The sequence below is a fragment of the Mandrillus leucophaeus genome, unplaced genomic scaffold, assembly GCF_000951045.1.
Source record: "Mandrillus leucophaeus isolate KB7577 unplaced genomic scaffold, Mleu.le_1.0 Scaffold81, whole genome shotgun sequence".
Classification (NCBI taxonomy): domain Eukaryota; kingdom Metazoa; phylum Chordata; class Mammalia; order Primates; family Cercopithecidae; genus Mandrillus; species Mandrillus leucophaeus.
The window spans coordinates 568,740-582,367 of record NW_012108808.1 but is presented as its reverse complement, the minus strand read 5'-3'; the positions used below and the strand labels follow the sequence as shown (position 1 = coordinate 582,367).

Here is a 13,628-nt window from a genome sequence, read left to right as displayed (position 1 = left end):
CCAAAGAGAAGCACCTCTCCCCATGGGTATACCCCCTTTCTGGGGAACAGCTAGTCAAGTAACTGGTTGAAACGGGGGTATAAAAGCCCTTAAACCAATGTAGGACTACTTTGCTTGGGCATCCCAGCTCCAGAGGTCCCCATCCTATTGGTTGTGTGATGACTGAACTTTCACCCAACTTTTCTCTCTGCCCAAATCTGCTATCCCCTATCAGGTAAGCATCAATAGCACCCACTGTCGAGCCAGACTTCCTAGGCTTGGCATTTTATCAGCAGTGGGTAAGTTACTTCTCTGTCTTATCTGGTACTTCTGTAAAATAATAATACCTACACCTCAGAGTTCTTTATGATGATTACATAATGTATGTAAAGTCCTTTGCACAGTCTCTGGCATATAAGATATGATCAGTAAATGTCAGTAATTATTTCTGATTTGGAATTCTACCATAGTATTACATTTTCTAAATCAGAGCAGGTGTAGGTGTATGGAGAGGTCAGATTATTTTAAACCTTAAAGGCTTAGAGCTGGAAAAAAATGCTCATGCAGCAGCTCAACTTACTTATTTACCTACAATGAAGATTAACAGGAGCTCAGGGAACAATAGCTGTAATTTATTGAGGGCCCTCTGGATTTCAGGCATACGAACATGCATCATTTCTTTCAAATGCAACAATAACCTTGTGACACAGACACTACTGCCATTTTAAAAACAAAATAAGGGCTAGAGGTTAAGTAATGTGTTGAAAGTCACAGCTAGCAATTGATAGAGGGAGCTGCAAACCCAGAACCCTTTTCTTTCTATGCCCATGGGCTTTCCAATATACCACACTGCTTTTTTCCTTAAAGCCAGGATTAGAACCCCAGAATCTTGACTCAAAGTATGGTTCCATTCTCCAATGTAGCCTCCTCTCCAAAATGAGACACTGGCAGCCATGTAAGTCAGTAGGAGTAAATTTGCTTGAGACAAAACTGAAACAAGATGGTATCAGCACACTGCTATGTAATATCACATGACCCTTTTATGTCTGATAAAATAAGTCTCATAACGCATCAGCAGTTGGGATTACAAATACCTGGGTCTTCATGCTATAAGGAACAAAAGAGATAATAAATACCAGGAATCATACACAAGACTCCATAAGAAACAGGGAGCAAACTGATAGTCTTCTGACAGTAAATACACCATCTGCCTTCATCATAGTCATCACTGCTTTCAGCCAAGAAGGCATAGATCCAAACAAAGCAGGCAGACAAGTTGCTTCACAACGCAGGTATGTGGATCCAGCCTTGAACGCTGCTCAAACCTGGGGCTGCCTCCTTGACAGGATTTCTAAGACACCTCTCTGCCTTAACTTCTTATGTTTCATACAGTAATGGAACAGGCTGAGAACACTTCCATATGTGCCTTTAAAAACATTTCAAACTGGAAAGACAAAGGTTGGCATAGGGGAAGGAGATATGTCTAAAGTCTCTGAAGTCATAGATATGAATCCAGCTACTGACAAACCTTGGCAAATTACAGTGTAGCTATTAAAGCTTCAAAGATTAAGAAAGTAAAGACAGAGGTATTTGACATGCTATGTGGTTAAGACTTTGTTACTTTAATAGGCTGAGATTACATTTTAAGAAAAGCTTTATAATTTTTCAGATAAATTGTTGATAGAGTCATACAGTTTCATGAAACATTAGTGTTTGGAACTGATCAGGAAAGACACCTCATACATTTTTCTTGGTGCCTCTGTCAGAAACAGCTGACAGTACTCCAAGTTCATTAGACCTTCAACATTTTTTTGACAATGATGTGCTGTAAGGCCACACTAAGGCAGAAATTCATGTTTTCATCAACTCAGCATAGGCTTTTTCTGATTAAATTCATTTATAATGGAAAGTTCAACTAAGTATGAAATATGGTTCCATGTTTACATTTGAATTGAAATGTTATCATAGCAATCTTTCCTCTTGATTATCAACTGTTCTAGCAACAGCTCATGCCAACTTTTTTAATTCCTGAGGAATGGTCACAATATTCCATCACCTCCTCCTTCCCCCTCTTCCCTTCCTCTGCTGTGCCAGCACCCCGGCTGCCTACCTGACTCCACTATTCCTATTTCCTCAATTCCTTTTATTTGGTATCAAAACCACAGTTTCTCAGTTACTTTGGAATATATTTTTTGACTTTCTTTGGGGTCTAATGCTACTTGTTTTATCCTTATCTCATGCCCTACCCATATCAGGGACACAAAAATACAAAAAGTTTAAACTTTACCAATCCTTGACAGACCTCTCCTTGATAGTTGAGGTTACTTTTCCTTGGAAACAGAACCATTTTTATTGACTTTGGTTATTCATTTAATAGTTTTGTCTTATAGGTCAGGTCACTTTGGCAATAAATTAAAAATGCAGATTTCTGAAGTGACAAAATGCAAACTTCATAAAAGAGCCAAAAACAAACAGGAAACTTTCTTAATACAAAACTAAATAGATAAAAATCAAGAACACTGTGAAACAAATAATATACAAACCTTTATTCAAAGATAATTCAAGAAAGACATGTTTTGGTCATTTTTAAAGTGAGATTAATTGAAGATCTCAGAAAAACTGTATCTGATCAACACACATGGCTACTGACAGAAAGTTCTCTCTTCTGTTAATAGCAGCTAAATTTATACACACAGAAAAATTCTTAAGACCATGCAAATTCAGTTGAATTCCATACATTCATTATATTCATCAAAAACCTGCAGTAATGTTCATGCCAAAGTGTTAATTTGAGAAAAAAATTAAAAATACACACCAAAACATGACCAAGATTAAACTAAAGAAAATTAATAAATAAGCATAATTTATATTTTATTTTAAAAAGTTTGGCATCACACATATTCAAGTGTGTTACACCAGGTCCATTCCTCAGAAGTGGCATTTAAAGTGTTAAGCATTGTTAAATATCAAAAAATACAACTCTGTTTTACAATGTAGTACTGGCATAATTCAAAGTACTGTGCCAATTATAAATAGTATAATCAAGTTTCAAACATCTTTTCAAACATATTTAAAGGAAAGCATATAGACACACATTTATATGCACATAATTTATTATATTCATGTAATCAAAGTTATTTTATAAAAGCAAACAGTTTATCCCTCAACTAGTTTGTATACTTACGTAGATTTTAATATCTGTTCAAAGATTTTCAGTTCCTGGTATACAGATTTTTAGAAGAAATAAAGATAAAATTTAATTTTACAAGAACACGCATCATTTCATCCTCCTTCACAAAATAATCCGTAGTCATTCAAGGTTGATAAGAACTAGTCTTTATGAAAGCAACTGTTGTCTAAAGACTACAGATTAAGTCCTGCAGTCCAAGTTTCTTATGAAAATTCAGTCAGCTGCTGCTCATTGCAGAAAAAGCCTACACGGTGCTTCTACCAAAAATAATCTTCAGTATCCGAGGCCTATAAAGGCAGACGATCTTATCTTCTGCTGAGACGTAAAGTGCAGCTACAAGTGGAGAAGTGCTAGATTCTCAGTCACTTCAGAAATACTTGTTGAAGGCTGTTTCTCATGTATAAATATGCTGAAAATGTCCTTCAGGCTCATAATGGTTTATCAATAACTGTGACCCCTGAGCAAAGAAATGAAGAGACAAAAAAGAAGTCACAGGCAGCATTCTGTATCTCTGAGAAGACACTCAATTCTTTATTATAATACGAAAGCAGGAGGAACCATACAAATCATGTTTCAGAATCTCTTTCTTAAACTTTAGTAGTATTATCATTTTAATCTACATGACAGTGAAATCTCTGTTTAGTTATGGACTAAATATAAGACTATTTAATCCAGAACTAGTCTCTTCCTCTTTGTAGTTACAATTTGGAAAATATACTCAAAAGGGAACACAGAAACTTTTGAGCGTGACGGATATGTTCATTATCTTGATTGTGGTGATGGTTTCATGGGTATATACTATGTCAGAAGTAATAAAATTATATACTTTAAATATACAGTTGACCCTTGAACGACATGGGGGTCAGGAGTGCTGACCCTCCCATGTACAATTTTTTACTCCCACACAATTCAACCGTTAACAGCTTACAGTTGACCAAATGCCTTACTGATATGGTCAATTAACATATTTTACATGTAATATATGTTATATATGTCATAACATGTTATGTGTTATATATTGTATTCTTAAAGTAAGCTACAGAAAAGAAAATGTTATTTAAAAAGTCATAAGGAAGAGGAACTATATTTACTATTCATTAAGGGGAAGTGGATCATCATCAAGGTCTTCATCCTTGTCTCTTCACATTGAGTAGGCTGAGGAGGAGGAGAAAGAGGAGAGGTTGGTCCTGTTGTTTCAGGGGTGGCAGAGGCGGAAGAGGTGGAGGAGGTGGAAGGGAAGGCAGGGGAAACAGGAGAGGCAGACACACTTGGTGCAACTTTAAGGAAATACACTGTAATTCCTGACTTTTTTGTTTTTTTCATTTCTCTAAAAATGTTTCCATACAATACCAATCCTCCTTCCACCACTTTCTTCAGTTACAGTGCACATATCATAGAACGGCCCATTTCATAAAATAAGTCATAAACAGTCTTGAATAACCAGAACCCTTTTGCCAGACTGTCTAATGTCAGTTTGTTTTCCGGCATTGCTTCTACGTCTTCTTCATTGTCTGGCAGTGGTTAAGAAGCACTCATCTCCGTTGAGTCATGTTCTGTTAATTTCTCTGGTTTGGTATCTATTAGCTCTTGAATTTCTCCAAGATCCATACCTGAAATCCTTCACCATCAACCTTTATAGTCACATCCACGATCTCTTTCATGATTTCTTTGACTGGCTCTGTCATAACTCCTGTGAAGTCATACACAACATCTGAACACAGGTTTTTTTTTTCCAGCAGGAATTATTGTTTTGGATTTGATGACTTTCATAGTTTTTTCTATAACAACCATGATATATTCAATGGTGTAATCCATCCAAACTTTCATGTTTTCTCTGTTGAGATTCTCTTCCACAGCATTGGCAATTTTTTCCATAGAGTGCCATATAGAATGAACTTTAAGGTTCCTCTGGTCACTGATCTAGAGGCTGAATTAGACACATTGTGTTTAAGGGCACGTAGACCACTTCTATGCCTTCGGTGTTGAACTCATGGGGTCCTGGGTGGCCAATGGCACTCTCCAATATCAAAATAAAAGGCAGTCCCTTACTGGCAAGGTAATTCCTGACTTCAGGAAGAAAGCACAGATGGAACCAATCCAGGAAAACAGTTCTTGTCTAGGTCTTCTTGTTATGCAATCAAAAGACTGGCAGCTGGTATTTATATTTTCCCTTCAAGGATTGGGGGTTAGCAGCTTTTTAGATAAGAGCAGCCCAAATCATAAACCCAACTGCATTTGCACAAAATAGTAGAGTTAGCCTATCCCCTTCTGCCTTAAATTCTGGTGCTCACTTTCCTTCGTAATAAATGTCCTTGGTGGCACATTTGTCTGCATTAAAAACTTTTTCAGGCAGATAACCATTCTCCTCAACAACTTTCTTAATGGCATCTGGGAGCTTATCTGCTGCCCCTTGGTTGACAGAAGCTGCTTCTCCTGTTATCTTGACATTTTTTGAGCCAAACCCCTTTCCAAAATTATCAAGTCATCCTTTGCTTCAGTAGGCTGAGGAAATTCTCCAGTTTCAGATCCTTCACCTTCCTTTTGCTTCAAGTTGTCATATAATGACTTTGCTTTTTCTCAAATCATATTAGAGTTGACAGGTATGCCTTTCTTATAGCAGTCCTGCACCCACCAAAAACCAAAACCAAAAAATCAAAAATAATAAAAGTTTAAAAATTAGCCGGGCGTGGTGGCACCCCCTGTAATCCCAGCTACTCAGGAAGCTGAGGCATGAGAATCGTTTGAATCTGGGAGGCGGAGGTTGCAGTGACCTGAGATCACGCTGTGGCACTCCAGCCTGGGCGACAGAGTGAGATTCTGTCTCAAAAAGAAAAATCCTGCACCCACATAAAAGCTGCATGTTCAACACAAGATAAAAAGGGATTTCACAAAAAGTGTGAAGTTTTCAAAACTGCTGGGATGGCTGCAAGGATGGCTTCATGAATTTCCTTTTTCCTTTTTACAATGATCCCGACCCTGGATTCATTTATTTTGAAATGGTGGGCAAGTGCAGCAGCAGACCTCAGTCCATGGTTTATCTCAAGCAATTCCGCTTTTCCTTGTCATGTCATGACTCTTCTCTGCTTCGCTGGAGCACTTCCCAGCATCACCACCAGTGGCACTTTGCATGGGTCCCGTGGTGTTATTCAAGGTTTATGATACTGCAGTAAACATGATGAAAAATAACGCAGAACCATGAGAGAGAACTTTTTACTGAGATACGGTCACTGAAGAGACAAACTGCTCTTTCAAAGGTGATTAGCGCCCCACAGCTTTTTAAGTGGATACTCACAACAGCTGAGCTCACCAATGCAGCAACAGGAGATGGCTATAAAATTATCAGAGTAGTACAGTAACATACTACAGTTAATTTCATGCACTTATGATTTAATATTGTATCTTTGTGGTTTGTTCACATTTCTCTGGACTGTGAATGACACCATCTATGGTTTGTAGGTGTTTGTTCTTGTAAGAGTTTGTGTGCATACGTTTTGATAAATTTTAACTTTTTGTAATAGATTTTTGGATATTTTGTAGTAAATGATAAAACAGACTAATATCTACATATATTATGTGTTCATAATCTTAATTTTTTCAATATTTCTAGGTTATGCAGTTCATCTGAGTTTTTTCAAACTGTTACAAATCTCTAAAAAAATTTTTCCAACCTATTTTTCAAAAAATATCCACATATAAGTGGACATACACAGTTCAAACCGGTGTTGTCCAAGGGTCAACTGTACGCTATGTATTCTGTCAGTTTATACCTCAATGAAGTTGTTTTAAAAATTAATCTAGTATTCAGCCATGTTATATTGGAATTCTACTGTACATAGTTCTTCTAAGTGCTGTTTTGAATGATACATAAGCAACAGTGACGGTTAATTAGTTTAGACATTTTCTTCCTCCACTATTGGATCAATTTTGTTACAGAAATATTATACTATTAAAAGCCAGATAAATATCACTGAAAACAATTTAAAGATTCACGATAAAATTTATTAAAATTATAATTTATCTTACTAAGAGAATGGAACAAAAAATCACATTTTATAACTCAGCTAGTACTATGCTTAAGAAAGAAAAATTATTCCACAGCCTCACTGTAATACTGTCTCATGGAGCCGGCACCACGGGGAGACACAGGAATCCTATCCTATTTCTCGGACATCTCAGGAATTAAAGCCTTGCCACATAGTGAATTCTTCTTCTCTGCATACAGATTTTAGCTACGTTAAATTTTATTATATGATTTTGTATATCAAAGACTTGGGATTTTGAATACAAATGACTGCAGAATGACAAAAGTATACTGGTGCTTTATTTCAGAATATACACAACCAATGTTAATCATCTTAAGAGTAAGATATAAACTATACCTTCAGAAAAGACTTTATTCTTATAACAGAAAAACTTTGTTAATATAAAAACCATAATGAGGTCATCTTTTTGTATGATAATTGACTTCAGAGACCAGTTACCTGCATAACTTCTCCCTGTGCTCATACACGATGACACAACTGTCCATTTATCGGTTGTTGGGTTATAATATTCTACTGACGCCAAGTTACAGGAACCATCGTCCCCTCCAACAACATATAACAGACCATTAACTGCACAAACTCCTTTAAAAAATTACACAGAGAGAAAACGATTATTTAAAAAAGTTGGATGAATATGAGTATCCCTGTACATGTTTAGTGAGGTAATCCAGAGACACTAATTTCTTTGAAAGGAGGCAAGAAAATAGTGAGCATGTAAAGAATTCTTTTTATTTTAGGATAGCCAGGCAACATGGCTCACGCCTGTAATCCCGGCACTTTGGAAGGCCGAGGTGGGCAGATCACTTGATGTCATGAGAGTTCGAGACCAGCCTGGGCAACATGGCGAAACCCCATCTCTACTAAAAATACAAAAATCAGCCAGGCATGGTGGAGTGTGCCTGTGGTCCTAGCTACTCCAAGAGGCTGAAGCAAGAGAATCACTTGAACCCAGGAGGCAGAGGTTGCAGTGAGCCAAGACCACACCACTGCCCTCCAGCCTGGGCAACAGAGAGAGACTCCGTCTCCAAAAAAAAAAAAAAAAAGAAGAAGAAAGAAATTCTCTCAGCTTGCTGATAATACCACTTCTAAGCTCCTACTGATTGTCATTTATGCAGTAGTTACTTTATATATGCATTATTGTACTTAATTTTCACAACATTATAGGTTGGAAACTATTTTGACCCTCATTTTATTTATTTTTTTTAAATAAAAAGTCAAAGTCAGCTACTTAGGGAATCCTAAGAAAATATATGTTAGTAGAAGGTAAAAATATTCTTAATTTTAATTATCACACTAAATGGTTAGCTATTTCATCTCCCTTTAAAGAAGAGAATATTATTTATCTATTAAAATAACTATTTTCTTTGCAAAAATTCAAAATATCTAGAAAAGTATAAAGAAAAAAAGATGACCTCCAACCTTATGTCACTTAGAATAATGACCATTAAAATTTTGATCTCTACTCTGGCTAACTTTTCTTTACACATATATACTCAGATACTTTCTTTTTTAACCCCAAAGTAGCTCACACTACACATGCTACTTTATTAAATAACTTACCCATCCTGGCCAACCAACATACTTTGGACAGTTCCTCAAGTTAATAAATGTAATGTTTATGTATGATATCATCGTAGTTTATTTAATCATTTTTTTAGATGGATATTTAAGTAATTTTGATTTTTTTGCTGTTATCAATGATGTTGCAATGAACAAAGATCCCCTGAATATTGTTTTGAATGCTTGAGCAATTTTTCCTAATATAAATTATTAGAAAGAAAACTGCTGAGTCAAATGGTAAATGCTTTTAAAAAGCTAATTCAATGTAATTTTTTAAAGTACATTTAATATCTTATAAAAAGTTCAGTGCTACTATGAACTTGTACTAGAGGGCATCAAAGAATCCAGAAGAATGCTGCCCAAATCTACAAAACTTTGTAGGAAAAAAACTCATACCATTTTAAGTTGTTCAAATACTTAAAAGGCAAATGCTGCTGCCACACAAGCTCCATACAGTAGGTATATGTGTAGGCAACACTATATTTCAGTCTGTTGATGGACAACATAGGACTGTGAGAGAAAAAATGATCTCAAAAATGGCCCTGCTACGATGGAAGGCATGAACAAGGAGATTATATCGTCCTAAAGAGTTTTCCCAATTATATCTACGAGGGGCTCACAGATTAAAGAGCATCCCACTGCAGAAAGGGAGGTTGGTCCACACATCCATTTGAATATATTAGCTATATATTCAGAAGACATCAATTTTACTAACCCACTAACTCACAACACCAGATTCCTTTTAGGCGATCGGAGCCAAATCACTTTGCCAAAAGGATGCACTTTCCTGCAGTGTTTGATGGTTCCAGTTTATTCAGTTTACTTCAACACAATCAAATTCACATTGAGAACCTATTACAGACGTGCTAGGTATTAAAAGTCTATATATAATCATCTAATTCAAGTTTATTTCATTTTTACTCCACTCTTGGTGTCATAATTTACCATACTTATGAAAACTTTTGAAATTTGGCTGGTAAGCGGCTTGCTATTTCAAATTTATATGGATGCTTTCACCTCTCCCCATTTAACATTGAATACGTGTCCTCCACTCTTTGCCAGCTTAGTTCTTTCTTCCCAGTAATTTAGGTGCTTGGATGAGGTCCTGAGCCTAGGTTATTAAAAAGGAAGAGCTGAACAGATCTTATTAGAAGTTTTTTTCAGATTACCAGGAATATGGAATGAGGGTGAGATTTTAAATATTCTTATGAACTTAAATAATTTTAAAATATATGCTCAATTGGATTATATTGTATCTTGTAAATTATAGAAGTAAATAATTCAAGTTCTGTTATTTGCATAGAAAATAAACATAATTGATTGAGAAGGAAAAACTGAAAAGTTAGCTTTCAGATTTCTCTCTCTTCCTTATTATCAAATAAACTCAAGTAATGTTGTCTAAGTCAAAGTATGAAACAACTTTTCAACAGACTTAAGTCTTTTTCCTAAATCCTACCCTTTCCCACACAATTTTTTGAAGAACAGCTCTATAATGATAGACCTATCATTATAGCTCTATAAATACAAATTATCTCTTTATTCTTCTACCTAAAAGAAATGAGTAATTTTTGACATGAAAACAATAAGCACATATAGAGAAAAAATAAGATTATTCTAACCTTTAAGAAAATATTCATAAAAAGCTCAAATTGCAACTAAGTTTCCTAATCCAGGAAGGATACTTGCACAAATCACCATGGCTTTTCTAACTTAATGTGTACTGGAGTCACTTATTCCACTAAGGACCCAGATTTGAGGGTCTTACCATCAAGCGAACTGATGACTAAATACAACTGACCAGATGACGTGCAAGGCCAGACAGAATTAATTATAAATTCTGCTCTGTGGCTAACAGTATCTGCAGTTCCACATACTTAGTCTTTCTTAGTAATCACACTTCTTTAAAGAGAAACTAAGATGCGTGCTGATGGAGGAGGGGTGTCCCATGGTGTACAGTAAGTTTGAGACTCACCAGGAACTTATTTTACACTATGAGAAATGACATGAAGATAATGGCATTTTGAAGAATCCTAGCATTTCCTGAAAGGCTATGTAGCTATCTTGAGTCTATTTTCCACTTGTATTTCCCTTCCTTGATTCTTCTTTTTAAGTGGTTATTTCCCTAATCTTAAAGTTCTCTACTTTCTTAAAATTATTTGTTGTTGTTGTTGTTGCTTTAGTTTTTCCATTTTCCTGGAAATCCTGAACTGTATTAAGCTAGGGTTACCTCTGCAGACTTCCCCTCTAGATTTAGATAACCAACTAGTTTTTTAACCTAGTATAAATATTTACTCAACTAGACTAAATTTCCTGAGAAGTAGGATCTCCAGTATGTGATAGATACATAGTAGGCACTAAAAAATATTTGGTGTAAGAATGAATGAATTCAAGTATCAAATGAAGGGTCTACTCCTAATTAATTAGTCTCCAAGTTTATCGCCAAAAAGTAGCAGCTAGTAGAAATAAGTTTACTGACGTGTCACAACAACCTGTTATGTTCCAGAGACTGTGGCAGGCATTCACTTCACAGGATTATTACGTAAGCTTCTGCCTTTAAAGAGTTCAAAGTCTATCAGGGAACCCAGATCAGTAAAAGAACAGTGGAAATACACAGTGATACTAGTGAAACAAAATAAAATTCAACGTAAGTTTTATAACCTTAAACTGACAGATACCTGCATTTCTTCTGCACATGTTCATATCTGCAACCTGTCTCCATGCATTAGTGGTAGGATCATACACTTCAACACTTTTTCGTACTAAAGGGCCATCATGACCTCCTACAGCATACAATAAATTGTTTAACACACCAACACCTATAAAACACAACCAGCCAAATAGAGGGGCAAAAAGAACAAGAGATTTATATCATATTTTTATTTAACTAATATGTTTATTTAACTGTAACTAAAACTTTTGAAGTTATAATTCATAATAAAAGCAAGCTGATACTATAGCCTACAATTTAAGAAATGGAAATCAATAGAATTGATGATTAAATAAGCATCTCAACAAACTATTATTCTGAAAAAAGAGGCATGTCAAACAGAATAAAAATATTAATAATATGTAGGTGAAACACAGGGAGGGAAAAAGTCCTTTAATGTAATCCTTTTGAAAAAAATATCCATAATAAAATAACCCCAAATTAAAGCACAAAATTTTAATATACATGAAAAGATCTGATTATTAAGCAAGTTCCCCAATAAGCACTAAAAACAGAAACTAAAAGGAGTGCTAACAATGTGAATATATAAATGAAACAGAAATGTCTATAGCACTTTGACATTAAATTTTAAAGTAAAATTACTTTGTAATTACTCCCATTAACTGCACAATTCAAAAGACATTTAGCAGTGCCATTAAAATCAGCATATCATATATTTTCAGATAATGTAAAGTGATGCCACTGAATCATTTTACTTCAACTATTTTCCATCATTTTTGTACTTCAATTGCTAAAATAGGTTCACATGTACCTGCTCCACTCCGCCTGGTGCTCATTTCTGCTATATAGCTCCACTCATTTGTTGTAGCATTATAGCATTCTACTGTGCTAAGACACTGACGTGACGCTCCATCATAACCTCCTACAGCATAGAGCAAACCTATGCATAAAATCACAAAGAAAGCCAAATTTATTAAAAAATGAACAAACAAAAAACACTATTTTTTCAAGCTAGAAAATATTAATATATTTTCCCTCATGGCAGTAGAGTTTCCCCGTAAAGTGCTCTGATTTTTATGAACTATATTATGGTCTTGCCTAATGGTGACAGATGGAGTAATTAAATCATATTATGAAAATCTGCAGGGTATAGATGATGTTAATTTTATACTTTCCTCAATAATCTGATAAAATAGAAAGCACACTCATTATATCTTTAGGTAACACTATTTGATAAGTGAACAACATCCTGTAAGACAGAATTAAATACCAAAGTTAGGAAATTGGAAAAATGGTTAAATCAAAAATTAATATCAGAATGCAATGCAATATTACTTGGCAATAAAAAGGCATGAAGTACTAAAAAATGCCTCAGTATAAACAAATCTTGAAAACATCACCCTAAGCGAAAGAAGTGAGTCTCCAAAGATCACATACCGTACAACTAAAATGTTCAGAAGAGGCAAATCTCTAAGTGATAGAAAGCAGACTAGCAGTTGCTGAAGGTTGGGTAGGATAGGAGTAAGAGCTAAGGGAAGCAGGATTGCTTTTAGAGGATAATAAAAATGTTTTAAAATGAATTGTAGTGATGGATGCACAATGAACTGTATACACGAAATGGGTGAATTGTATGGTACGTGGATTATATCTCAATAAAGCTGTTTTTTTCTAAGTGCAGAGAATTACACCTACTATGAGGAGGGGGTGGAAACCTGCAAATTTTCCCAAGTCAATTAAAAAAATATATATCAAAAAATAATACTTAGAGCCTTCCTTAACTTCTGTTGGGAGACAAAGTAGGATATAAATAAATAACTGTGGCAATCTATCCCTTAAATGTTAAACAGCCCTTCTCCAGATACAAAATTACACATTTATGTCACCTGAATTGTTCCCCTAAACAATTGTATTAAAATCAGCTGACAGTCTTACATAGCAGCAGTCCCCAAACCATAGGCCATGGACCAGCACCTGTCTGGAACCTGTTAGGAACGGGGCTGCACAACAGGAGGTGAGTGACAGGTGAGCGAGTATTACGGCTGAGCTCTGCTTCCTGTCAGATCAGCAGAGGCATTAGATTCTCACAGAAGTGCGAACCCTATCTTGAAATGCACATGTGAGGAACCTAGGTTGTGCGCTCCTTATGACACACTAACGCCTGATGATCTGAGGTGGAACAGTTTCATCC

The 13,628-nt window shown here is 35.5% G+C and overlaps 1 protein-coding gene across 2 annotated transcripts in view; it reads right to left on the bottom strand.

Moving 5' to 3' along the window:
- Window positions 1–2,504: 2,504 nt before the first annotated feature.
- KLHL2 (kelch-like family member 2) overlaps window positions 2,505–13,628 on the bottom strand; it is a 139,983-nt gene continuing 128,859 nt past the window's right edge. For both annotated transcript variants that reach the window (XM_011967776.1, XM_011967777.1), the window contains 4 exons: window positions 12,252–12,380; window positions 11,448–11,588; window positions 7,651–7,794; window positions 2,505–3,626 (listed from right to left, as the gene is read on the bottom strand). In XM_011967776.1, the coding sequence (XP_011823166.1) occupies window positions 3,598–3,626; window positions 7,651–7,794; window positions 11,448–11,588; window positions 12,252–12,380 (443 nt within the window). In that variant the 3' untranslated portion in view covers window positions 2,505–3,597. The remainder of the gene's footprint in view (window positions 3,627–7,650; window positions 7,795–11,447; window positions 11,589–12,251; window positions 12,381–13,628) is intronic.